At 41.2% G+C, this 27,875-nt stretch overlaps 1 protein-coding gene and 1 long non-coding RNA gene across 2 annotated transcripts; one reads left to right on the top strand and one right to left on the bottom strand.

Annotated features, from left to right (window-relative positions):
* Positions 1 to 125: 125 nt before the first annotated feature.
* Positions 126 to 27,875, bottom strand: LOC146680696 (polyunsaturated fatty acid lipoxygenase ALOX15B-like). The gene is made up of 15 exons (XM_085449735.1): positions 27,835 to 27,875; positions 27,551 to 27,722; positions 26,626 to 26,830; positions 25,854 to 25,938; positions 25,458 to 25,571; positions 13,922 to 14,022; positions 13,535 to 13,701; positions 13,227 to 13,370; positions 8,855 to 9,058; positions 8,575 to 8,661; positions 8,322 to 8,491; positions 5,971 to 6,092; positions 5,794 to 5,894; positions 964 to 1,134; positions 126 to 823 (listed from the first exon to the last, which is right to left on the bottom strand). The coding sequence occupies exons 2-15, from the start codon at positions 27,695 to 27,697 to the stop codon at positions 644 to 646; spliced, it is 1,998 nt and encodes a 665-aa protein (XP_085305861.1). The 5' UTR covers positions 27,698 to 27,722; positions 27,835 to 27,875; the 3' UTR covers positions 126 to 643.
* On the top strand, positions 17,301 to 25,277 carry LOC146680697 (uncharacterized). The gene is made up of 2 exons (XR_014918263.1): positions 17,301 to 23,751; positions 23,786 to 25,277. It is a non-coding gene; the product is annotated as an uncharacterized LOC146680697 (long non-coding RNA).

The raw sequence follows: 27,875 nt of genomic DNA, 5'->3' as shown, positions 1-27,875 counted from the left end.
CCTGTCAGCTCAGTTGAAAATTAAGCTATAAGCATTTATTTGATGCATCCTCAATAATCAGCTGTGTAACAAAACATAATGGATCCAGTCATAACTGAAGTCACACAGATTGATAACATGGTGCTTCAAGCTTTGACTTTAATGTTTAAACATGTGATCACAACACGGCAGTTACACAGTATTTTATCATCACTTGTCACACAATTCCTAAGATGCATAAACTCTATTAATCTGTACGGAATGTAAATATTTTATATGGATTAAGCTTTGTTTGCTAAGTTTTTTTATTATCAGAATTTGAGAAAGGAGAAACTCAGTGATCAGTAACTGTTACACAACAGACATGCAATACACACTGAAATAAGAACAAATATAAATCAAATAATTCATATCTTGAGACAAAAAAGGCCATGACTACACAAACCCCCCTCTTCATAAAAACCTCCTGACTGCAACACCTTTACATTCATTCTTACAGTTTCCCTGTTTGTTATAATCACCGATACACTATTAAGAAGTTTTAAGATTATGATGTACACAAAAGTTAAATCAGTGGAAAAAGTTTAAATCTGGACACACACTCTTCCCCCTACCCCGTTAAATTAATATGAAGCTGAAGGAGAAGATGCCTTTCAATATTCATTCAAATAGATACACTGTTTTCAACCACCTCTGGATCCATGTATGTGTACGGCAAGTCCAACCTTGAGTTTCTAGCTTTGATGTCTGCACTCAGCTTTTTGAGCTCTTCTTGAAATTCTTTTATCTTCAGGAGAGGAAACCTCTCAGTAAAATGCTTCTCTGGGTAGTTGCCAAGAAAAATCTGATGAGATCAATGGTACATTTAGTTTTGGTTCCACTATCACGTTGATCAAATATGTAACTCTAGCAAAATTTTCATGTATTTTACATTAAAATAAACAAACAGCAACATAAAACATAACATCTTTGGTGAGTACTTACACTATCAGAGGACTGCTTGCTGAGTAGCCATACTGTGGACATGGCATGCACTGTTGTGTTAACACTGGGGAATGTGTCCAGTATCGTTTTCTCAGTTGTTGTCCCCTTTTCTTTTGGTGGGGGAAGTTCCATGGTAGTAGGACTGTTGGGCATCCAGCCACCAAAATCGTACTGCATTGGTGAAGTAATTGATACATTATTTATAGGCTTTGAGAGATAGTTTTTAGGTCTGATAGCATTAACCTTTGGATCCAAATGTACCAAATATTCCACATGATTTCTAAGGTGTTTCACATCCAGATTTATCCATCAAGTGTAACATCACACGCTGTGCAGTTTTTTCAGTCGCGTTATTCAGCTTCTGCTCAAACTGCACGATTGACTCACAGGGGTTAGAAGTTCGTAGGTCACGATGCAGGGTCTCACACTATACAGCCCGATGCCCTGATGTGACCTGAGTGCTCACACTGTGCGTCCATAAAATGAAGGTTATAACAGATAATCTGTCCCTCGCTCTCCCTCTCTGTCTTTCACTCACACAGACACGCACCACCACCATCAACTTTGCTAAATTGCTAATGAAAAACATTGATCAGGCAGCTGTGATTGAGCAGCAATGTAAATCCAACTATTTTCACGGTTGTTGTAGTCGTGATAATTTTGTGAGGCCAAATCTAAAAGGCTCGGATGCGCTTGCCAAAGTTCTACAAGTTGTGCCTCCATCGCTTATGTCCAGATCACACGCTGCACTGCTGTGCTACTTCGTTTTTTCACTTTCATTTCTGTGTTTGCGCGTCCGCAGTGTGAGAGGCTGTGGTGACACCCTCACGACGGCTGACAGGATTTCAAACTGGTTTGATTTTCTTACGACGAAGCGATTGATGATCGGGAGCTGGTCATGAGGTGTTAATCTCGTTACCCCACGTATACTACACGATGCATGACACACGATGAAGGCGAAACTCAGGTTTCCAATCACCAAAACGGTCGCACAACTGAAAAATCAAAATGAGCCCAAAATTGCACAGTGTATGCCCAGCATAATGGGCTGAAAAATACGTTAACTTCTACCTTCCTTTAGCAAGTGCGGAAGTCCAACTTTTTGTGCAATGATTAGCATCTTTCTCTGCCTTTTGGGTGCTACCACAGGTGCCTTTGATGGTGCAAAATGTCTCGTCGACATTGTTGGGGAGAAAACTTACAAACAAACAGTACAGCACTTCAGAGTCACAGTGTTAGTGATTATATTTGACAAGCTGAATGGATTCTGTACTGGATAGGAGACACAGCACGAGATTTACTGACAATAGTCTACAGACAATCAGGACCCAGACCACAATGCACTTAATATTGCACTTAAAAAAAGCATTTAATATTGCACCAAAAATAAATAAATAAAAAATCTGCGACAACAAGGCCGCAAAAGGTGAACCGCACTACAGTGAGGGACCACTGTACTGAAAACTGATCACATTTTAGCCAAGAGAACATATTTTTATATCCACTGCACAAGGTTAGTGAGTAACATGTTGGTGGCTGGGTGATTTGAATTACTCACTGTGAAAAAAGTCCTGATCTTGAACTTAATGAAATCTTAGTAAATAAATAATTCTTTGCTGATTTGCTCAAATATCTAGTGTCTATAACACCATAAGCCCATGGACTGCAGTGAATTCTAAGTTTTTAAAAAAACAACTTAAAGACAGACTCTTTTCTTTGCTTTTTCTACCAGGCTACAATTTAGTGTTTGATGCTGCTGACTGTAATTCAATTCAATTCAATTCAATTTCATTTATATAGCGCCAAATCACAACAAAAGTTGCCTCAAGGCGCTTCATAGATACAGAGAAAAACCCAACAATCATATGACCCCCTATGAGCAAGCACTTTGGCGACAGTGGGAAGGAAAAACTCCCTTTTAACAGGAAGAAACCTCCGGCAGAACCAGGCTCAGGGAGGGGCGGCCATCTGCTGCGACCAATTGGGGTGAGAGAAGGAAGACAGGATAAAAGACATGCTGTGGAAGTGAGACAGAGATTAATAACAGATATGAGTCAATGCAGAGAGGTCTGTTAACACATAGTGAGTGAGAAAGGTGACTGGAAAGGAAAAACTCAATGCATCATGTGAATTCCCGGCAGCCTACGTCTATTGGAGCATAACTAAGGGAGGATTCAGGGTCACCTGGTCCAGCCCTAACTATATGCTTTAGCAAAAAGGAAAGTTTTAAGCCTAATCTTGAAAGTAGAGATAGTGTCTGTCTCCCGAATCCAAACTGGAAGCTGGTTCCACAGAAGAGGGGCCTGAAAACGGAAGGCTCTCCCTCCCATTCTACTTTTAAATACTCTAGGAACAACAAGTAGGCCTGCAGAGCAAGAGCGAAGTGCTCTAATAGGGTGATATGGTACTACAAGGTCATTAAGATAAGATGGGGCCTGATTATCTAAGACCTTGTATGTGAGGAGCAGGATTTTGAATTCAATTCTGGATTTAACAGGAAGCCAATGAAGGGAAGCCAAAACAGGAGAAATATGCTTATGCTCTCTCTTTCTAGTCCCTGTCAGGACTCTTGCTGCACCATTTTGGATTAGCTGAAGGCTTTTCAGTGAGTTTTTTGGACATCCTGATAATAATGAATTGCAGTCGTCCAGCCTGGAAGTAATAAATGCATGAACTAGTTTTTCAGCGTCACTGTGAGACAGGATATTTCTAACTTTAGAGATGTTGCGCAAATGGAAGAACGCAGTCTTACATATTTGTTTAATATGTGCATTGAAGGACATGTCCTGGTCAAAAATGACTCCAAGGTTCCTCACAGTGATACTGGAGGCCAAGGTAATGCCACCCAGAGTAAGAATCTGGTTAGATACCATATTTCTAAGATTTTCAGGGCCGAGTACAATAACCTCAGTTTTATCTGAATTAAGAAGCAGAAAGGTCTTTATGTCTTTAAGACATTCCTGCAGTTTAACTAATTGGTGTGTGTTATCTGGCTTCATGGACAGATAGAGCTGGGTGTCATCTGCATAGCAGTGAAAATTTATGCTGTCTTCTAATGATGCTGCCTAAGGGAAGCATGTATAATGTAAACAGAATTGGTCCTAGCACCGAACCCTGTGGAACTCCATAATTAACCTCAGTGGGTGAAGAGGACTCTTCATTTACATGTACAAATTGGAGTCTATTAGATAGATATGATACAAACCACTGCAGTGCAGTACCTGTAATACCTACAGCATGTTCTAATCGCTCTAATAGGATATTATGGTCAACAGTATCGAATGCTGCACTAAGGTCTAGCAGGACAACCACAGAGATGAGTCCACTGTCAGAGGCCATAAAAAGATAATTTGTAACCTTCACTAAAGCTGTTTCTGTGCTGTGATGAGCTCTGAAACCTGACTGAAACTCTTCAAATAAACCATTCCTCTGCAGATGATCTGTTAGCTGTTTGACAACTACTCTTTCAAGGATTTTTGATATGAAAGGAAGGTTCGAGATTGGCCTATAATTAGCTACGACTGCTGGGTCTAGAGATGGCTTTTTAAGTAAAGGTTTAACTACAGCCACCTTGAAGGCCTGTGGTACATAGCCGATTATTAGAGATAGGTTGATCATATTTAAGATCGAAGAATTAATTGATGGCAGGACTTCTTTGAGCAGTTTTGTAGGAATGGGGTCTAAAAGACACATTGATGGTTTGGAGGAAGTAATTATTGAAGTTAACTCAGAAAGATCAATTGGAGAAAAAGAGTCTAACTTAACATCAATGGTACTAAGAGTAGCTGTAGATAATATTACATCTGTGGGATGATTATTGGTAATTTTTATTTGTGAAGAAGTTCATGAAGTCATTACTAGTTAACGTTAAAGGGATGGTTGGCTCAAAAGAGCTCTGACTTTTTGTCAGCCTGGCTAATATTTTATTATGGTGATTAGAGCATGCTCTAGGTATTAAAAATACTGATTTGAATCATATTTACGTAACTCGAATTTGTTAATGATGGAGTTTCATAGCGTTTTATGTTAGGACTCTTTACATTATACATGCCTCTCTTAGGCAGTATCCTTAGAAGGTATAGCGTACCTTTTTTATTAAAAAAAAATTCTGTCCATTAGGCAGATGAAGTGTAAGTTTATCAGTACAGGCAGTCTTAAACACTGTACTTAGGACTGCTGGGTTAGGACTGGTACACCCAGTCTCAGTTGAGAAACTGTAATTAGATTACAGTTTCAATGTTATAGTTACTTGCATTACAAAAATGCAATGCTGCAGTGAGCAGCAACAAGTATTGTATAATATATTACTTCTTTTGAGTAAGGACCCCAACACTGGTCTTTAACATACAATATAAAGCACCTTGAAGTGAGAGTTATGATTCTGCCCTTTATAATTACCATTGAATTAAACTGAAAAACATTTAAAATCCTTCGCATGACTTTCTATCAACTTTTAGATTTCTTAATACATTGGAAGATAAATTATGAACTACTTGAATCACCTTATGACTTAAAAGGAGGGCTGTGGCCTACAACAATGGTCATCACTGTAGTACATGAATGAGTGCACAATAAATGGCATTCCGATTGGAATTAGTTGTACGTAATTTCTGCTTCCATGTTCACGAGGTAAAGTTCAATTATGATCATAGAATACAATAAGCATTAAGTAATGTATTGTATTCACTGCTGATGGAGTTGCATCAACTCCTTCATAAACCTCAAAATTTTAGTGGATTTATCTATGCAAAAGTGATCCATGCAGAGAGAACTGAGAAAATCTGATGTGAACATCATCACTGATAATCAGGATATATTAAAATGCTTCACCTGTCCAGAGTTGACAGCTGAGTGCTGGGCAGAGCAAGTGAAGATCACCATGGTGACAAACTTGACCATCTCATCCATAGTGCTAAATTCTTGAGGAATTCCTGACAGAATAGGCAGAATAAATTATGAATTATGTCAACACAGAAATTAAATATAATATAATAAACAATGAACCACCTGTGGTTTCCTGTGAAAGAAATCCATACTGAAAAATTTCTTTAATCCAGTTCTGCAGTTCTGTGTCTTCTTGGACCTCAGCATCAGTCTTGTAGTAGAAGGCAAGTGTTGACTTCACCAACCTTTGGCCAAATGGAGACACATTCAAACATGTTCCTACTTCCATTGATGGTTTCTAAAACACATTTAAAAAGCTATAATGCATAACAGATAAAATAAATATAAAATATGTATGTTGGGTAATCAGGTTGTTAGTTTTTAACTGTTGCAAATCGGCAACGCCTGCCTCGAGAGGGTTAAAATCTAAAGAATTATGGATTTAATCAACTGCTCCCGTAACGGAACTGACATCCTCTTCTCGACAAAAAGCCTGGGCTCAGGAGAGCCCAATTGGCCTGCAGAGACGTTTGCTGTGTGATACTCTATGGCCGGTTGTGTTGTGTATTTAGCGACATTATCGATGGAGGACATTGAATGAGATCTACCAATTCGGAACCTCGATAACAGAGTTCTGGGTGATTGGATCTGGCTCGGACCTAGCTTATCGAAGAACAAGAAGCAGCCACAGCTGTTCAAAATCCCACCAGGCTGGCCGACAAGATAGACGATGAGTGGAGCTGTGAGTACTCAGACTGTGTTTATTGAACGCATATGGGCAAGATCTTGGAGAAGCTCACGGCTCTGCAATAGGAATTGAGAGATTTAGTCACCAGTGACAGACATTAGACCAGCTCTAAAAACTGGATGCAGTTGTTCGCACTAAACACAAACAACCACCATCTTCACTCATGCGGCTATCCCACTGGCAACAGATAGAGACCTGCCAAGGTTGAAGTTGACTGGAACAACAAAATTCTTCACTAATAACTAATGGTGCAATGGATAAAGGTTGATCCCAATCCACAGTTCTGTACGCAGGTGATCCGAAGATTCGAAAAAGAAGGAAAAAAAGTGTATGGTTCACGTCGTCAGTCTGTCAAGTGATAATTATGGCCAGTGTTAGTGGTCCAAGTGGAGGAGCAGAGGAGTTTGCGGCATTTAAGCAGCCCTTTGCTGCCCAATCCGACTGGGCTAAAGCTATTACAAAAGCTACTGGAGTGTTTAGCTGCAGACGGGAGGCCGTATTCCCTTGTGCTAAACAAGGGGTTTAAACTATGACGAATGTGCTTGAGCCACGCTATGATATCCCGTTGCGCGTCCACTTCAGTGACAAGATTGTACCCAGGCATTTACGAGCAGGAAAAGTTTAAAGTTATGGCTGAACTGTCACAGACATCTTCTGTTGCCCAACTACAAATGGGTGGACCTCCAGGTCAACGGAAAGCTACGTGACCGTGACCACTGATTATATCACAGCGGAGTGGTAGATACAAAGTCCTGTACTGCCTTGTATTGCACCTTAATTTGTTTTTATATAATTGCGTGGAATGAGTCTTGTGTTGAATGTTTTTAATAGGCAAAAAATATTTAACTAAGTTAATAAGAAATTTTTTTTTTTAAATTCATTTTTTTCTTTTTTTTGCCGATCTGAAAATTGATCCGATCCGTGACTTGAAACCGTAATCCGATCCGAACCGTGAGATTTTTGATCTGTTGCACCACTACTAATAACAAGATTGTTGTCTGAACTTTCTGTCTGACCTTCAAGGCCACCTGGGTCCACTGGAGACTTGATCTTCTTTCTCCTTCTTTTTTTCTCTTTCTCTCACCCAAACCGATCGCAGCAGATGGCCGCCCCTCCCTGAGCCTGGTTCTGTGGGAGGTTTCTTCCTGTTAAAAGGGAGTTTTTCCTTCCCACTGTCGCCAAAGTGCTTGCTCATAGGGGGTCATATGATTGTTGGGTTTTTCTCTGTATCTATTATTGTAGGGTCTGCTGTACAATATAAAGCATGGGGTGAACACGGGATACACTCACACACATACTCATGTAACGGACACAGACACTGAGTTGTTTTTGTTTTGCTGTCCTTAAACTGCTCTCCTAGTGGAGGTGAGTCTGAGTAGAGTCCTTTTTTTCTCCTCCTGTCCCTGATGTTGTGAATTTTCACTGTTCTTTTTAAATGCTATCTATTCTGACCTGTCTCCGCAATGTGATGTTTGTGTAATATATGTATGGTCAGAAGGGTCAGTTTCACTGCAGGCAACTGCATGTCACAAATAAAGGCTTCATTCATTTATTCTTTCATTTAAAATAATAACTGGGAAGCCATCTGGAAGAATTTTGTTTTTGTTTCGGCAAGCATCTGAAAGTACATTACTAAATTTACCAGGGTGTGAAGAATGGCCTAGGTGAACTTCGAAATAAATTGAAGTTATTCTGTATGTTGTGTCAGACAAAGTGGTAATAGAACCTGTTGATGATTTCCCAAAGCTGGAGTCCATCATCCCTGTAGTAGAAGTTTGGCACATCTTTCAGTCCACGTTCCTCAATATCATCTGGGATACAGAGGGAGCTGTAGGTCAGTGAGGTCAGTGATCTTCTCAGGATTGTGAGGGCACCCTCTCCACCAGAAGATGTAAACTAGGAAACAGTCAAATCTTAGTGGCAAAAAAATACATGTTGGTCAAAAAGAACATTTGTTTGTCCTTTTTGTTTGTTTATACCTTAGCAAAAGTTCCTCCTTTAGATATCAGAAGCATCTGAGCTAAGAAGTTGATGTTCAAAGTGTAGCGAGTGTGAGGTATGAGAAGCTGAGGGAAGCAGAGAAGTTCATTTGTAAGAAGACTACTTTTTCCTTTCTTGTCTGATGTTTTATATTCAAATGTTTAATTCTGCTGTATAACATATATGTAAATGGCTAACATCAAAGTCACAAGTTTTGTTGCTTTCTGTACCATTTACCATTGTGTTAAATCTTCGAAACAATTAATCAACTTTACATACCTTGTACAGTGGATGCACCATTGGAAGGTTGCGGAGCAGTGACACTGCAAAAACCTCAGCCAGCAGATGAGTGCGCAGCAGATGAGCATTTAGTTCATAAAGGTTGAAGTTTGCACTTCTCACAAACGTCTTGGCCAACAACCAGTCGTACTCAGAATCACTAGGATAAAAAATCGGGTTGTCCTTTGTTGGTTTCTGCTTCAGCTGCAGGAGAAGGAATAAATGTGTTTTCTTACTTATACTACCTTTTTTTTAATCATTACGAACTGCTAACCATCAAACACTTTTATAGATGTTGAGCAGACCAACTCAAACACAAACTGCAATGAAAAGCTTTATTTACTGTAAAAATAACGATTAAAGGCGCAGGAAAGAAACAGACCGAGGATCTTTGATAATCCAGGGAGACAGAGAAATGGCAGTTAGTGACTGACTGGAAAGCACATGACTAGGAAAAGATTTGGATACTGAATGAAAGAATTTAAAGGTGAGTAGAGATTATTTGTCAAGTTAAAAAGGTCTTGTGTGAGGAGTTTGAGGAAAGGTGGCTGAGGCAGAGAGGAATAAAGGTAAGAGTAGTGGTGTGTGAGAGGCATAGAGGTGTTCAGGTAAGCAGCACACAGTGCAGGATTTACGGTGGCAGGACAGTCTGATGAAAGTGGAGAAGGGTCATGGCTGATATCCTTCTGAAAGATCCTGGGAAAACTGGCAAGCTGGAAGGAGGACTGCCGAAAAGCAAAAGTAGAAACTGCAGATTGACACTTTCCCAAAATTCAAGTCACAACAAAACCACCAGAGCAGAGACAACAATCAGGCGTAGGATATCTGCCTCGTTGCTACTTAAATACACTAGGTTGACAGAACCAAATGGCCCTAGTTGTGCCAGAGAAACCATGTACACCACAGTCACACCCAGCTGCCCAACTGTTCCTGAAAAGCAAAACAGAAAGCGGTAGGTAAACCCCATCCACGCTGGATCGTACCAGTCCTCCTTTTCCCTGGTTGGCAAATCAATGATTCTACGTCACAGAAAAGTCTGCCTTCGTATCCTCTGGCTGTGATGTAGGTGTTAAGGCATGGAGGGAACTGTGATTTCAGTCTCTTCGCCCTTGTAATGTAATTTATAGATAATTGAAAGGGGAGAGACTAGTAGCCGAGAGTCTTAGGGGTCATGTGGAGGAAGGAGCCATTGCTGTTTGTGTCAAAATATTACTAGGGAACTAAAGATAAATCTGCAGTCTCTAAGTCAGGTTTAAGGACCCAATTTGGGGCTGAAGGGATGGTGAATTGTAAGAAGTGTGACAAACAGAACGTGCTGATCAAAAACCCTGTGATGATGATGGTGGGGAGTAACTGGCAGTTATTTCCACAGGAGCCTCAAGGGCCAAACCTCCGTACTGAGTTGTTTCATAAGCTAACCCATACGGAAAAGAAATAGTAAAAACTTATATGTGATTTACTCATGAAAGTGGCCACTTTCATGAGTAAATCATTTAAGGCTTACATGATTTACTCATGAAAGTGGCCACTTTCTCATTACTTTCATACATTGTTTTAGTAAGTATCCAAAACATACAAGTTTCATTATATAATTTTTCAAGGGATCTTATATCTGTTTTTACTCTTGTATGCTTTTCATACAAGTTTCACACAAGACAGATACAAACTTTATAAGATTTATATATATCTTTTCCATATGGGAACTGTCAATTAAATTCAGCACCAGAGTTTAAAATCACTTAAAAAGAAAGAGTGCCAGTGACAGGTTGTTGCATGTGGGGACCTTCGAGTCCAGAAGACACCGCTTACCAGTACCGCCACATTTGGAGGTTGGCACTTTCTTTAGGTTGAATGAGGCAGGTGGCCAAGAAAGGACAGACAGATCGCAATATGTGCAGAGTCACTCCACAAATCTCTGCCATCACCTTTGATGCCGGTCTTGTGTGACCCTGCTGCATTGGCTCCCATGCTACAAGCTAACAGATAAATCCCAATAGCTAAATTGACAAGATGAGAATTTTGAGAATCTTGTATGATCTTGTTGTGATTGTTTTAAGTTTCTGTCTGCTGTTTTTATCTTTGCTTTGTGTTGTTGGCGTTTTGTTCATATCTAAATATTAAGAGAAAGATCACATGTGACTCCTCATTAGGATAGGATTAGTGTAGGTGTATGAGATTTTAACTTCAGTTTGATATTGTTAGATGATATTCCTGAGTAGGGATGGGTATCGTTTAGGTTTTATCCGATATCGGTGCCAAACCGGTACTTTTGAAACGGTGCCGGTGCTTAAACGGTGCTCAAACCGGTGCTTAAAGAATGGAGAACACAAAATTGGTCCAAAAACCTCTCATGTTCAGCTGGTTTTTTTTGTAAAAAGATAACAATGTTAGCCTTTTCTGCAGCTATGGGGCATATATGGTATCACTCTTGGCTGGAAGCAGTGCTTAAACAATGGAAAAAACACAAACTTTGTCCAAAAACCTCTCATGTTTAACTGTTTTCCACTTTTTCTTTGGTCATTTTAGCCTTTTTGGCCAGGGTGAAGGGAGTATCTGCCATCAAACAAGAAGTCAGCTGCATGTAACTACGACTGTGTTTGCTAGTTCACCTTATATGCATTCATTTAATAATGTGGTTAGCCTACTCAGCATAAATTACACACGAACAACATTAAGCTACTCACGCAGAGAAGAATGGCTGCTGCTGCCATTATCATCCGTCATCATTTTTGCTACACTGGCAGGGCTAGGGGCCAGGACTCTCCTCTTCGGGTGCAGTAGATGCGCTCGGTGTGAGGTCTCGCAGCACGCTATCAAATACGGCGCATTTTTCGGCTTTAAAAAAAACGCTATGCGTCGCCAGGTGTTTCATCGGATTTGAGGTGTTACCTCCTTTGACAGTATCACAGTATCACCTTAAAGCACTTGTTGCAGGCTGCTGAGTTTGCATATTTTGCTGTGAAGTACAGCCAGACTTTTGACCGCTTGCCTTGGGCATTTTTAATCTGTAGCTCCGCTCTAAAATAACGTACGTACCTGGACCCGCCTACTATCCTCGGAAACGTAAAATGATTGGCTAGAATTCAAAGTGTATGACATCTCAGGAAAAAAAAGCACCGAAATAAAGCACCGAAATGTGCGCTGCTTTTCGGTCTGGTTACTACCATTTATGTCAGAACCGATACCGGTACCCATCCCTATTCCTGAGACATTCCTTGATATGCTGCTTAGAGATAGTGGTTATTCTCAAAGCTGAGCCAACCAGAATCTATCCAGCCTTTAAGCGATGATGTGCTGAATCCTGCTTCCGGTCCAAAAGTACTCTGCTTTTAATAGGGCTATTGTGCTTTTAACATATTTTAATGCTTGGTATCTTGTTCTATTTCATCTCAACAAGCCCCTAAAAACAGTCAGTGATCACTGTCGGCCTCTCTCTATTTTTATTTCCGCTAATCATTTTAAAGCTCAGTTTTTTAAAACCTTACGATGTAACTACAGCACAGCCCATGCAGCAGTATATTAATGACTAACCTTGTTTTGTGGATGGATTATCTCACTTGTTCCCCTGACTGAAGTTTGGTCCGTTTACAGCATCCTGCCATGCTAATGTTATGCTAACATAGCTGTGTCGCTAGCGATCATGCAGCACATCATTATATACCTGCTAGTCCAAGTTCTGTAATCCTACAAACGCCACTGCTGTTTAGTTTTCTGTCTTCATTTATGTTGGGAGTGATAGCAGAGCTGTAACGTTTTAATTTTTTCAGAAGTCTCTCATTCAGAACATGGTGTATTATATTTAAATGGAAGCTAGCGAGCTAACTCCCTGCTAACTTTGACTTCAGTTAAATTTCATAAATAATTCAGTTTTCATGGATGCCTGGATGTTAAACTTAATCATTGCACCTGGTAAAACAGCAACACTGATCATTTTATTAAAGATGAATGAATTTAGACAGTTTTTAAACTCTCAGTAATGCTGCAGAGATCTTTTGACTTAGGAACCTGCAGCGGAGTTTGGGCCCAGACGCGGCTAATGACGTCAGCCTTAAAGACCGGATAGACAATCAATAAGAGAATTGATAATGAATGGAATCCACGAGTGATATTGATATTGGAATTGGAATAAATTCTTATTAATTTCATTCCCTAGCTAAAGCTACTGAGAACTTTTTTCTGGCACAGACATTGGCAACAACAACAGGGATTGGTTTAGCAAGAGCTAATCTCTATGCAGAAGGAAAAAGATAAACAAAATCCATATACAATAGATGCACATTGTCTAAAGCAATTTGAGTGCTCAGGTAGGCTTGAAAAGTGCTATATAAGAACCAGTTAATTTACGTTATTAATGTCTGAGTTCTAAGCTCACCTGAATAGCAACTGGCATTAACTGATCAGCATTGTTTTTCCAAAGTAGGACAAGCGGGGCCATCAAGAACTGTTTATTCCCATTGATGGTGTTTGACTCCACTTCATCCAAAATCTTGTAGTCACACAGGAAGATGTTACCCTTCTGTTTGAAATTTCAGAAGGAATGACAAATTATTTGACCCCATGCTAGTCTGGGTATTACAACTGTAAAGTAAAATTTGCCAATACAAATACCTCACCAACATACAAATAAGAGCAACCAGATATCAGTCAACTTTATTTAATAGAAATTTAAATTAAATAAACCTCCATTTCTTCTGCCAAATTATGCTGACCATCAGGGAAAACCGTTTCATCCGTGACAGATAAGTTATTGGGCAGTTGTGTACAGCGTTGGATCAAAATGGGATTGGTACCATTTAGAAACTGATAGCCAAAGAATGCATCTTCCTTCCAGTGTTTAGAGACGTATTCTAGAAATAAAACATAATTTTACTTCTCTGTGTTTAAAATGCTTTACAATCCTTCTCAACCACTGTTAATATCATAAAATTTGACCGCAGGCAAAAAACAGGAAAGTAAAATTCATCATGTCATGGACATAAATGCCAGAGTCCTAATAATATGACTTATTCTATGTTACTTTATGTGCTATTATACATTATATAATATGGTCTAATGATTGTTCATTACCTGAAACCTGAGTTTTGTGGACATTTAATAGTTGTTTAATATCCTCTATACAATTAAACTTGTTAGACTGAAGCATTCCCATCAGTCCCAGCCTTCCCAGTCTAGAAAAAAAACACAGTAGCTTTTTCAGATGATTAGAATCATATATATATATATATATATATATATATATATATATATATATATATATATATATATATATATGTATATATATATATATATATATATATATATGTATATATATATATATATATATATATAAATATATAACAGGGCATTGTTGGAATGCTACTACGCAAGTAACCCCGGCGGAAGGGGCTACATGAATAGGATGGATTCTTCGATACCCAACATCCACAATGACGGCGAAACAACTAGTAGCTCAGTGTTCCAACATTTGAAAGAAGGGACTGCTCTCACAGCTAGAGATTGACGAGGTACAACACAAATGCTATGGCAAGGAGGAGTCAGGACGCCAGGTCAGGGGGGCGATATCATCACCCCCACCCGAGATTGGGTACATAGCCCCAAGTGCAATAGGAGAAGGATTGCACGTTAAGTGCGAGAGGAACTGACCTGAAAGATAGGATCATGGCCAAGCTTGAAACCTGGATCCCCCGTAGCCGGTTACCAAGATTAAGTGAAGTACCCTCAGAAGGTCTGCTAGATGATGTTAATGCAGCACTACGGACAATACCTACAACCACGATTACCGACACTAACAAGCTGATCTACAATACGGCAGCAGTGATCAGTGAGATGCTTGGCTACAAGATGAACAGCCACAAGGGGCAGTACCCTCCATGGAGAAGGAGGCTAGAGGGCAAGATCAAAGTAGCACGGAGGGAGGTTTGCCAACTAACGGAGTTGCAGAAAGGTGCGACAAAGAAGGTGCATAAGAAATACAGCAAGCTGTCCATACCTGAGGCCTTGGAAACTGCCAAGCAAAGACTCACAGCCTTGGCCAGCCGCTTGAGGAGGTACACCAGAGAGATAGAAGGCAGGAGAATAAACCAGCTGTTCTCCACAGAACCAGCAAAGGTGTACTCTCAGTGGCAAGGGAACAATAATAATAAGAGAACAGCACCACCCAGGCTGGAGACCGAGCAATACTGGAAGAGCATATGGGAGAAGGACGCAACCCATAACGGCAATGCTCAGTGGCTAGTGGATCTGAGGGCAGACCACAGCGACCTCCCCGAACAGGGTCCAGTAACCATCACAGTGGCAGATATCCAAGAAAGGGTCTCCAGTATGAAGAGTTGGACAGCACCAGGGCCCGACATGGTTCACGCCTACTGGCTAAAGAAGCTGACTGCACTCCACGAGCGTCTGGCAGCACAAATGAACCAGCTGCTAGTTAACGAGAGACACCCGGAATGGCTAACCGAAGGTCGGACGGTCCTGATCCCCAAGGACCCCAAGAAGGGACCGGTCCCCTCCAACTACCGACCAATAACCTGCCTCAGTACTACATGGAAGCTCCTGTCAGGCATCATATCAGCTAAGATGAACAGGCACATGGGTCAATACATGAGCGGGACACAGAAAGGAATTGGCAAGAATACCAGAGGCGCAAAACACCAGCTACTGGTAGACAGAACAGTCAGCCGAGACTGCAAGACCAGACTGACCAACCTGTGCACTGCCTGGATTGATTACAAGAAGGCCTATGACTCAATGCCCCACAGCTGGATACTGGAATGCCTAGAATTGTACAAGATCAATGAGCCTTCATCAGGAACTCAATGGGGATGTGGCGTACAACACTAGAGGCCAACTCCAAGCCCATAGCACAAGTCACCATCAAGTGCGGGATCTACCAAGGAGATGCTCTGTCCCCACTGCTGTTCTGCATAGGCCTGAACCCCCTCAGTGAGATCATTAACAAGACTGGCTACGGATACTGACTACAGAACGGAGCAGTTGTCAGCCACCTCCTGTACATGGATGACATCAAGCTGTATGCCAAGAGTGAACGAGACATCGATTCACTGATCCACACTACCAGGCTATACAGCAATGACATTGGAATGTCGTTCGGACTGGAGAAGTGTAGTCGGATGGTAACAAAGAGAGGGAAGGTAGTCAGAACTGAGGGGATTGAACTACCAGAAGGCAACATTGCAGACATAGAGGACAGTTACAAGTACCTGGGGATCCCGCAGGCGAATGGGAACCATGAAGAGGCCGCTAGAAAAGCTGCAACCACCAAGTACCTGCAGAGGGTCAGGCAAGTCCTGAGGAGTCAGCTGAATGGTAAGAACAAGATCCGGGCCATCAACACGTACGCCCTACCCGTGATCAGGTACCCTGCTGGGGTAATAGGCTGGCCAAAGGAGGAGATAGAAGCCACTGACATAGGAAGGGGGCCGGGGACTGGTGAGTGTCAGCACCACAGTCCAGGATGAGACAACGAACATCCAAGAATACATTGGCAAGATGGCCCCAACTGACCGAGTGCTCAGTGAATACCTCAGGCAGCAGAAACCCAACAAAGAGGAGGGAGACGAGGAACCATCATGGAAGGACAGGCCCCTGCACGGTATGTACCACCGGCAGATAGAGGGGGTGGCTGATATCCAGAAATCCTACCAGTGGCTGGACAAAGCTGGACTGAAAGACAGCACAGAGGCACTAATCATGGCAGCACAAGAACAAGCTCTGAGTACAAGATCCATAGAGGCTGGGGTCTATCACACCAGGCAAGACCCCAGGTGCAGGCTGTGTAAAGATGCCCCAGAGACAATCCATCACATAACAGCAGGGTGCAAGATGCTAGCAGGCAAGGCATACATGGAACGCCATAACCAAGTGGCCGGCATAGTGTACAGGAACATCTGTGCCGAGTATAACCTGGAAGTCCCGAGGTCAAAATGGGAGATGCCCCCAAGGGTGGTGGAGAATGACCGAGCTAAGATGCTGTGGGACTTCCAGATACAGACGGACAAAATGGTGGTGGCTAACCAACCGGACATAGTGGTGGTAGATAAACAGAAGAAGACGGCCGTAGTGATCGATGTAGCGGTTCCGAATGACAGCAACATCAGAAAGAAGGAACACGAGAAGCTGGAGAAATACCAAGGGCTCAGAGAAGAGCTCGAGAGGATGTGGAGGGTGAAGGTAACGGTGGTCCCCGTGGTAATCGGAGCACTAGGTGCGGTGACTCCCAAGCTAGGCGAGTGGCTCCAGCAGATCCCGGGAATAACATCGGAGATCTCTGTCCAGAAGAGCGCAGGGCTGGGAACAGCTAAGATACTGCGCAGGACCCTCAAGCTCCCAGGCCTCTGAGGACCCGAGCTTGAAGGATAAACCGCCCGCAGGGGCGTGCTGGGTGTTTTATAAATATATATATATATATATGTATGTATGTATTGTGACCAGGAGATATTTTATTTTGTATTCTTATGATCACAGTTATAATTAGAAGTATCAATCATTAATCATTTACCATTGTGGAATCTGATGACAGTATAATCTTTGTTTTATATCTATGGTAATCTGAGTAAAGATTAATGTATGCAGGTTATCATCATTGTAATCAAGTCTCAAATGGTATCCACAGCATTGTATTCACCGTCCATAACTGGAGGGTCTAGCAGGACCTTGTTCTAATTCATTTGCAGGCCTACATCAGAACATGCACATAGAGAGTTATGTAAACACGCACGTTCACCCTTATTTACACAGGGAGGTCATGTCAGGACATTCTCTAGTTGGACACACAGGCTCACAGAACTGCACAACCTGACATGTCACACACTTGGTTTTTCTCTAAAGTATCATCTGATGTTTGTATAAGGAGAACTTTGGACTATGGGGAGACTGTTATTATTTCCAGTAAGGTCTAACTGTGTGATGTCATCATGGGTTTATATAAGGATGGGGAATGGTCCACTCTGTGGAGATCTGTGGCTGTACGCTTGTCTTCCCATGCTTCTGTCTTAGAAGTGTGTAATAAAATCACTATGTTTGTCACCTACACGGACTCGGCTGTTTTTCCTTCTTACCCAAACTGAACCAGACGTAACAACTTGGTGCCGAAACTCCGGTTGGGGGAGAGGGGAGCTTGCAGCTATCGTGTGGGTGACAAACAGGGGCGGGGGCCAGCAGCCTATCTGAGTGACGCCAGGCGACATAAGAAAAGGTGAGTGCCACCTGTTGATTTTTATCCAAAGGCGCTATATTGGAAGTTAAAACTAAATTTAATTAAATAATATTCACTCGGTCTGGGCTTCTGGCGTTGGTCCATAGTGATCTTGTGTAATTAGTTTTAAAATAGGGCATAGTAGTCTGACTAAATTCATTGCTGTTTATTTTGGGGGTGAATTTTGAGTTAAGAAGTTATGTGTTTAAGTTAATACGGTTTAAGGTGTGTGGAAACAAATAGATACGGTTTAAGAGGTTAAATGTGGGTTGACTGGGAATGCCAGCCAGTCAATCGGTAGTGTAGGGATAATTTGGTTTTAATAGGGTAGCAGAGACGGTCTCGGGCTTCAGATAATTAAACGGGGGGGCTGAGAGCTCACCGTGAGGCTTTTAAAAAAAGTAAATTCGTTTAGGACTGAGAAGCTAGGCTCTCTAAGAATGCAGTTTGTTCAGCAGGTGGCGCTGACACCTGATCCCGGACGCGTGGTTAGGTTCTAGCCCGGTTTTGGCCTCCCGCTGGGGACTTGGGACTCCCGGTTAATTGGCCAGGTAATCTATGAGTGATTGCCTTCTACTGCATTGATTGATTAAGAAGGTTAGACCTGGCTGCATCCTATCTAAACGTTGGGCACACTGAGCTTTAAGTAAAGCCGAAAGCGTGAACTGTGAGGTGTCACGTGGCCGGTGGAGCTCCGTGTTTTCCTGGCGGGGAAGTAGTTTTAAAAGTAAGTAGAATTTAGTAATTTGACCGTTTTTCAAGGCGGCGTACTTGAGACGTGTAATTGATAAGCAAGAGCTAGGCTCTGGGCTGAAAGATGCTTTTAAATTAGTCAAAAATTTAGGAACACCAGCAGAGAAATAGAGAAGTGAGATAAAGTTGTTCTGGCATATGGTGTTTTCTTAGGAATTCGAGCGCTATCGGGAGGGCGTTCCCGAGGTGTGTATTGACCAGCAAGGCTAGGCCTGGGCTATAGGTGCTTTTAAATTAGTCAAAAAGTTAGGTGTAACCTCTTCTAGCATAGGACGTCTATGTGGGCCCGTGTGTATATTGTATATAAATTACCCGTGTGTCTGTGCGTTTAAAAGTGTAAAGTGTATAAACTGTCTTGTGTTGTTGAATTTCTTCTGTGTGGATCCAGAGTGTGTGTGTGTGTATTTCTCCTTAGGAGAAAGGAGGGGTTGTGTGGTGCTGCGCAGTAGCGGGCAGACGCGCGAGTACGAGCGGAGTGTGTGTGTGTACAGCTGCGGCCCTTGGTTTCATCTCCCTATTTCTCCATTTCTGTCCTTCTGAGCTTCTCTTTGTTAGGTGAAAGGGGGTCTCAGAAGTATGGTTAAAAGATTTCAGTATATTAAATAAACTAAACCTTGTAGTCTTGTGTTTGTGATTTCCTAATGTGACTATGGTTTAATAGGATTCAAGGAGTAATGATCCCTTGTGTAAAACTCCCGTAAGGTAGGAGTGCGGGGATAAATATCTTGACAAAATTTGAGAACTTTGTGTGATTGCTGGGAGATTTTTTAGTTGGGTCGTATTTCTTCTTTACCTGGAAAAGGCAGAGATCTGTGCTTCATTTGATGTTGTGTATATAAAGTCTTTTAAAAAAAAAAAAAGTTGGTTGAGCCTCTCGTATGAGGAGGGAAAACGGTGCATGGTAGATTGTCTGGATTATTTTTGTATGTGAGAACTTTGTAGTTGTTAGGGAAGTGAATGTGAGAGTGAATTTTCGCTGGCTTTGCGTGCTTAAAACTGTTGTATTAGACGTTTGTGAAGTTTTGTTGTGAAAGGACGATTAGAGTGTGTGTGTGTGTGTAGGTGTGTCTGTGAGAGAAAGACAAGGTGGGGGCCGAGTGCTGTGTGTGTGTGACTTTCTGCATGACAGAAGAGGAGAAGTAGGTCAGTTGATTTTCTGTGAAATAATAATAGTCAAGAAAAAGGGAAAACAATAAAGTGTGGAAGTGTGAGTGAGATATTGTCTCTGACTGGGGAAGCAGTGGGAGTAGAGGTCACCTTATTCCCCTGCTGGACACAAGAGAGAACAGGATTTGGAGTGTTGTGGAGGAAAATGATTAGTAATAACATCAAGCAGTTTTTGTGTTTGCAGTCAAGAACATATGAAATTTTTACTTGTGGGGTTTAAAGTTAGTAAAGAGTTAAATCTACCCTCCTCAAGACTTCAATAATTTAGGCAGTTATGTTTATACAAATACTAAATGTATGTTTAGTGTCTTCATACAGGTGTTTTTTCTTAACCTGGAAACCTGAGTACGGCAGCAGAAGACAGGCCAAGCTTTGGCTAAAAATTCACGGCTGGACACCAGAGTTGTCCCCACCCCTCCCGGAAAACAAAAAGAAAAAAAAAGAGAGAATGTAGTTTTAGGCAGGTTTTTCTCGCTGAACTGCTCTGGGTGCTGTGTCCCTGAATCTCACCAGTGTTAACCTCTGGCGGAAGACATGGAAAAAAGGAAAAGATGTTCCTGGTAAATGACTGAAACAAATAAAACCACACACAACCAGAGAAAGGTATGAGAAGTGTGAGGAACAGACACATGTGCGTGTTAGAGAAATGCCTCATTTGAGAAAAAGTTAAATTAACCCATATACAGACGCACCCATACATGCAATGAAGAAACAGCTTACATACATGTGCACGTACATGCAAGATTAAAGTAGCGACACTTAACATACACCTGTTAAGTACAACTTAACGCCAAAAGACAAAGACACTGGTCTGATGAATAAGTGAGGATACGACAAATTTAGTGGTTAAATTGGGACATGTTTTTGTTGATTGTTTAAGACAAATGACTACTGAATGGTAGAAAATTCCGTTTTAGGTTTCTAAACAGGATCTTAAGAATTTTAACACGTACCTGGGTTGTCCTGTCAACTTGGGGGGTTAAAAGTTGATTATATGGTGAGAAAAAACAAAAAAAGGGGGGATAACACAGCCAACACAACACAGCCAGCACAACATCATTTTCCTGTTCGCCTGTTTTGTTTTGTTTTTGTTTTTTCTGAAAGCCGAAGCTGACCTGGACTCCTACCCTCCCCTCTACCATCGTTGCCCTCTCCGCGACCATCTTTGACCCTTTGACCCCTGAAGGCCACAGCAGCTGGACTCACAACAACAACTTGAGGATGTCAACAGTGCTGCAGAAAACAATCTCATGCAGCGGAGATGGAGAACGCTAAAGCGTCAGCTGACAAAGCTGTGACGAGACGCACATTAAGCCCGGAGGAAAAGGGAGGGTGAGCAAAAGAATGCTGACCTCTGAGAAGAGCCGAACAGCAGAGCTGCAGAAGGCCGTGGAGCAAAGTAAGGACAACATAAACAGACTCCAATCTGACGTGGAAGGAAAAGACTCTGAGGTTTTTGCCTTCAGTAAGAGCTCAAGGCATCGGAGCAGAAACTGAGCACGGCTCCGGAGGAGCTGGTTGCTAGTTGAACTCATCAGTCAGACGTGGAGTTTCACGTACAGGACTTGAAATCAGGCGGAAGCTTGCTGGAGCAGGAGGTCGTCAGACTTGACGCAAAGCTCCAACAGCAGGAGCAAGCCCTGAAGGAGCTACAGAAGCAAAAGGGTCAAGTTACAAGGAGAAGATGCAGGCAGCTGCAACAACGGATGCAAACAGACCCAAAGAGGAGGGCAGGACCTCAGGGCATGCTTCAGGCCGCTGGTTTACCCAAACAACAGAGCAGGAAGGTGATGAATACAAACACACAAACACACACTTCTCCATCCGCCGACTTAGAATGAAGAGAAACACACACATGAACACTTATGCACTCGTTGAGTGAGTGAAAACTGATACACACCCATGCACCAAAATCAAAATGTTGATTTAATTCACTAAGAAGTGACACACAATGCTCCAGCTGCTGCAATGAAGAATGCTTTACTGACAAAGGCTCAATGCTGCACACAACAAAGTCAAATACAGAATCTGTTACAATAATAAGCCCAGAGGGCATTTGTGTGGTCTGGGGAGCAGAGTCCGGAGAGGTTTGGTTATGAAAACGATGCCTGTGCGAGATATCTGGGGCTTAAGGCCTCGACTCAATTGTTTACTGTACACCAAAAAGAAAAGAAAACAGCCTGAGCAGTGGTGCAGAGTGAAAACGATGAATTAACAGTGTGAGTTTTATTTCAGAGCGCCACATCATTGTGATGGAGATTTAATAAAAGGAGGAACACACGGACAAAGAAGAAGAGAAAGGGGGGGGCAGCCCTTGAGCACGATTGCTTGAGGTATTAAAGTTCTGTACTAAATTCTGGTTTCCAGTGTGAGAAAAGTCACGCAGTGCCAGTAGTAGAGCTAGGTTGAGTGATGATTCTTAATTACTGTAAGTAAATCATCGTACACCCGTTCAAGTTTCATGATAACGGGGATCTAGACTTTGTTGAACCCTAGGCAATTTGAACAGGTAAAATTTGAGTGACCAAGTAGCAGTTGAATAAAAGTCATTGAATAAGTGTTGAAATAAACTGGCAGAATTAAGAGAATTAAAACATTTCAAGAGCTCAAATTACTTAATATGGAAACGGTTCTATTTTGTTTCACGAACGCAAAACATATAGGTTTAGGAATAGGAAAAGGTTGAGGTGGTGTTGATTTGACTCTGTGTAGGTTTAGGTGGGTATTTTTATTGATGGGAGGGATATTCAGTGACAAGTCCTAAGACCCGGGCGTTGGTATTTTTGTTTTTGTTATCTTTTATTTTATTTTGTTTTATATTTTGGACAGTGCACTGATTTTTGTTTGTGAATCTTTTCTTTAAGCAGATCTGCACATCGGAAAGCATTACAAGCATTACACGTCGGCGAGAAAATTGTTGTAAGTGAGTTTCTCCGCATTGAAATTGGCTCTGGAGGAAACCACTTATGGGGACAATTAGAAAATGAGAGTCCCTGCCCAAAAAAGGATTCAGCGAGGTAATCCGATCTCAAGTTCTTCTTTTTCTTTTTGAAATGAGCTCATTTTGCTGAGGGCGGAAATCTAAATGCGGCGATGGTTTCCACTATCAGCAAAGAAAGAAAAAATGGATGAATGAATGAATGGATGAAAGACTGGAAATAAAACAAACGGACTGACTGGTAAAAGCTGATAAGACTTGACTACGACTTAAGGTTAACCTCCACCGAGATAGAACAAGAGGGTGGATGAATTTATGTGTGATTCTTTTACAGGAAATGTTTTTATAGCATCTATGGGATGTGGATGGCTGACTACGGTCAATATGCTGCTAATGTTTGCTTTGCTTTGGTGAGAAGGGTGCAGTAGAAAACAGACAAGTGACATGAAAACAAGTAATGATAACAAATAACAAATTTGGGGACAGTTTAACCTAGAGCCCACTAACTGGCCATTAGGGGGCTCTCTCTCTTGGAGTAACATTGCCCAAAGGGTGAATAAAGCAAATTGCGGCAATAATAGTGGTTTAATGATTGGAGAAACCGGAACATGATACTTGTCTGTTGTGCTGAATCTTTTATTACTCTTATGATTTGCAGGTGGTTGTAAATAAGCTGTTTGCTTTAACAGGTTTGCTTTTTAGCTGAATTGCAAAATACAACTAGAACGATTAATTGAGACTAATCGCAACTAACCTGAAACTGAGGAGGTTCTATATAAGGAAGAATTAAAACAGGTATAAAGTGCATTTGATCTTTAATTGCAGGTGTGACCATGAAGATTTTTGGTACAGATTGCAGGTTGTTGCTCATTATTGAAGTGTGCTCATAAAGGCAAAAGCTATATAGGGGGTCTATCATTTGGTTTGTGTTTTAATGATTTAGGTATGGCAAATTAAAGGTTTTTAGACAATTTAGGGGACCAGTGAGAAGCATAATTAGATGATCAGAAACTGAGTACTACACTTAAGTTGGAATTAAGAATGCCCAATTTGTTTGAGGTCTGTTGTTCATTTTTATACACACATTGCAAATGTGCTTATAAGGAGCTGGCACTTAGTCTGTGAAGGTCAAAAGCTTCATCCGACAACGGATCGGATTGATATATTGGAGCTATTGACTTCACGTGCAGAGGGTTAAGTGCATGCACGCTTACACACATAAGCATGGCATAGGATTGGAATAAACAAAGTCAACAACATTAGGTTAGGAGAGCCAGCGCAGGAGAGGTGTTGGCTTTCTGTCTCTTGCAGAGAAGGGAACAGACACCAGACGGGGACACGGAGATATGGGGACCCTTCACAGCAACTGGGGTCAAGTGTCATGGCCTTGGGGCTCCTTGAGAAGATGGATCCCATAACCACAGCGATAACCAGGAAGGGGTTGGCAAAAGCTAGGAACACCAGAGACCAACGAGATCTGTGTAACGACTGAAGCGTGGTCTAACCCCGGAAGTCGAAGAAAGAAGAATCCGAGGGCGTTTCTTCACTCCAAGAGGAGGTGGTAAAGGGGCCTGAAGCGTGACAGGCTGAAACTCGAGTCTGAAGCTAAAAAGAACAGCTGGGTTGTGGGAAAATTGGAAAACAACGGAGGTGTTGGGGTTGATAAGTGTCATAACGTGTTTGTTTGGTTTGGAGACAAATCCTGGTGTGAGTTGGGCTGGCAAGCCAGCCCAAAGAGGAGGAATGTGACCAGGAGATATTTTATTTTGTATTCTTATGATCACAGTTATAATTAGAAGTATCAATCATTAATCATTTACCATTGTGGAATCTGATGACAGTATAATCTTTGTTTTATATCTATGGTAATCTGAGTAAAGATTAATGTATGCAGGTTATCATCATTGTAATCAAGTCTCAAATGGTATCCACAGCATTGTATTCACCGTCCATAACTGGAGGGTCTAGCAGGACCTTGTTCTAATTCATTTGCAGGCCTACATCAGAACATGCACATAGAGAGTTATGTAAACACGCACGTTCACCCTTATTTACACAGGGAGGTCATGTCAGGACATTCTCTAGTTGGACACACAGGCTCACAGAACTGCACAACCTGACATGTCACACACTTGGTTTTTCTCTAAAGTATCATCTGATGTTTGTATAAGGAGAACTTTGGACTATGGGGAGACTGTTATTATTTCCAGTAAGGTCTAACTGTGTGATGTCATCATGGGTTTATATAAGGATGGGGAATGGTCCACTCTGTGGAGATCTGTGGCTGTACGCTTGTCTTCCCATGCTTCTGTCTTAGAAGTGTGTAATAAAATCACTATGTTTGTCACCTACACGGACTCGGCTGTTTTTCCTTCTTACCCAAACTGAACCAGACGTAACAGTATTGTATTGTATGTATATCTATATGTATGTATATCTATATGTATACATATATATATATGTATATATGTATATGTATATATATATATGTATATATATATGTGTATATATATATGACATGAGGGGTTCACCCTGTGGCCCCAATGTAGACCATCTCCACAGTCTTAGTCAAAGAGAAGCGGATGTCATAGGGGAGTGATAAAACACTGTCTGCCTTCAGGTGGGAGATGCCCTGCTTGTCCCAGCTGGAAAAGAAGATAAAGGCAAAACATATAAAATATACAAAAACAAAATAACTTAAGTGTAGTGGAAAGGGATTATAGTACAGAAAACAAATGGCATTACTGACTAATTGTTTGTATATGCACATCTATGCTTCGACCATGCACATCAAATTCTAGCAGATATTATGTAGTGTTTAAATTATCTTGGTATTTCACAAATTTACATCCAACTGATCGAGCCAGGGGTGGAGAAGGATTTCAGGCCTTCATTCTATTGGTTCTCATGATGCTCTCATCTCTTACCTGTAGAGTTTGCGTCTTTCCAGAAGCTCCTGTTCCCGACTGTACGGGCTAAGAAGTCTGTGCTTGTCTTCAATTGCTGTGAGAGCTAGAAAAAACACACACAAGGTAAAAATTCTTTTAAAAGACAGAACGGTTTGGATTTGATCTACCTGCTTGGTCTGTTTCATTAGTTCTGGTTACCAGTTGCAGATGTTCCTGCTGGTTTTCATGATATTGTTTGTTTTTGTTTCAATTAACTCCAGATGTTTGTGGTCAGAGTTGATAATAAATTATAATATAAGTTATATCCATTATTCCTAGAATTTTGCTGTGCTTGCAGCACTTTTACTCTTACTTTTACTTTGTCGTGTAGTGTACTTAGTGTGTACTGAGTTTGTGTGTGGGCGTGTCAAAATAATGAGGAATCTCCGGAATGTTACAGATACTGGCCAAAAAACTACCAAAGGTAGATTGCAATGTAAACGCTGTCTTCAGGTGGAAAACTGGAGGAGCAATACACTTGCTGCTGATTTGCTCCTCCGTCTTGTGGTGGACAGGAACTATTCTCTCAAACACTCACTGAGGAGATCCAATTAGCAAATTCTTTATTGTCTATAAAATTTCTCTTAAAGATTTTTTAAAAAAAAGAAAAAAGAAGACAGGCAGAAAAAAAAGAAGACTTTCTTAATGTGTCATTTTTCAGTTAATTTTTATAATCTTTATGATCTCTTCTAAATGAATAGCTACATCATTTTTTGCTTTTAATTTATTCATTTCTAACATTGACACAAACCTGCTCCCTCTCTGAAGTAGTGCGGCTTGCTGTTAGTGATCCAGCGGTAGACAGGAAAGCTGTATTTGCCTCCCTCAGGGGACGTCACATCCACCTTAGCAGGATACCAAGCCATGTTTGGGACAAGCGTCTGATTCTCTTTTTCTAGCTCTATCAGTGCTAGATGTCCAAGGGATTTTCGGCAGGACACAATAAAATGTGACACCTGAAGTAAAAGTAGCATATACCTTTGAAAAATGTACAATAGGTCAGCATGTATTAAACTGACAATTGTATTTTATCATACGTCTTTACCTCCTAGTAATCACAGTGCAGTTACTATACAGGCAAAATTAAAATGTACATTTCAGTTTCAGAGTATTTAATGCTATAAATCACGATGTAATCTCATATAACCATGGCACAAATTTAAACATCCATTTTCCTGTGGAGAATATTTTATCTGATTAGGAAGGATACCACCCTTCCCACTGTGGAAAGTACAGCCTTGTTTCGAATAACATGGCCAAATTGATTAAAAACTCCAGAATGTGACTAACTGTAGTTGAGTTTATGTACGACAGACTTTTAAGGTGGCTGTAATCAAACCACTATTTATTAAGCTCTCTCAGGTTTTGTCTTGTCTCCCACAGTTTGTGTTCCATCCACTCTCCCTATGCTCTCTTTTCTTTGACCTTACTTCCAAGTAATAACTTACTTCCAGATGGCTGCCTCTCCCTGAACTTGCTTCTTCTGGAAGACTTTTAACTTCTATAAGGGAGTTGATTTCCTACTGCCTTTATATTGCTCATAGCAGATTATCTGTTTGTTGTGGCTTTCTCTAATGTCGTATGCTCTTTACCTTAAAATAGAGACTACCTGGAGGTGACTGTTATTGTGAATTGAGTTTATATATATAAAAAAAGTAACTGAGTATCATACTTACTGCTCCCCTGTAGAAAGATGGCACACAGCTCCACAGGTGTGTGCGTTCACTCTCTCCATCTGTGCCGACTAGCTTAATGTAGATCTTGTTAAAAGTGGAGGCATTGGAGACATTGCCAGTGAAAATGATCACCTCATAATCGCCCATTTTCACTCTTGAAAGAAGAAAAATCCTGATGGGAACAAAATTATATTAACCAAAAGATATTATGAGAAGTAATTTCAAATGTGTCCTCTATCTACGATCAGTTTCAGTGCAGAAACTGTCAGTGTTATCTATCTTACCTCTGCTAATGACGCCAAGATCTTACTCTGAAGATCTTCCC

The sequence above is a fragment of the Copadichromis virginalis genome, linkage group LG23, assembly GCF_057382275.1.
Source record: "Copadichromis virginalis isolate Kocher_CV1m ecotype Utaka linkage group LG23, C_Virginalis_male_GT1.1, whole genome shotgun sequence".
In the NCBI taxonomy this organism is placed as follows: Eukaryota; Metazoa; Chordata; class Actinopteri; order Cichliformes; family Cichlidae; genus Copadichromis; species Copadichromis virginalis.
This window is presented reverse-complemented; position numbering and strand designations above follow the sequence as displayed.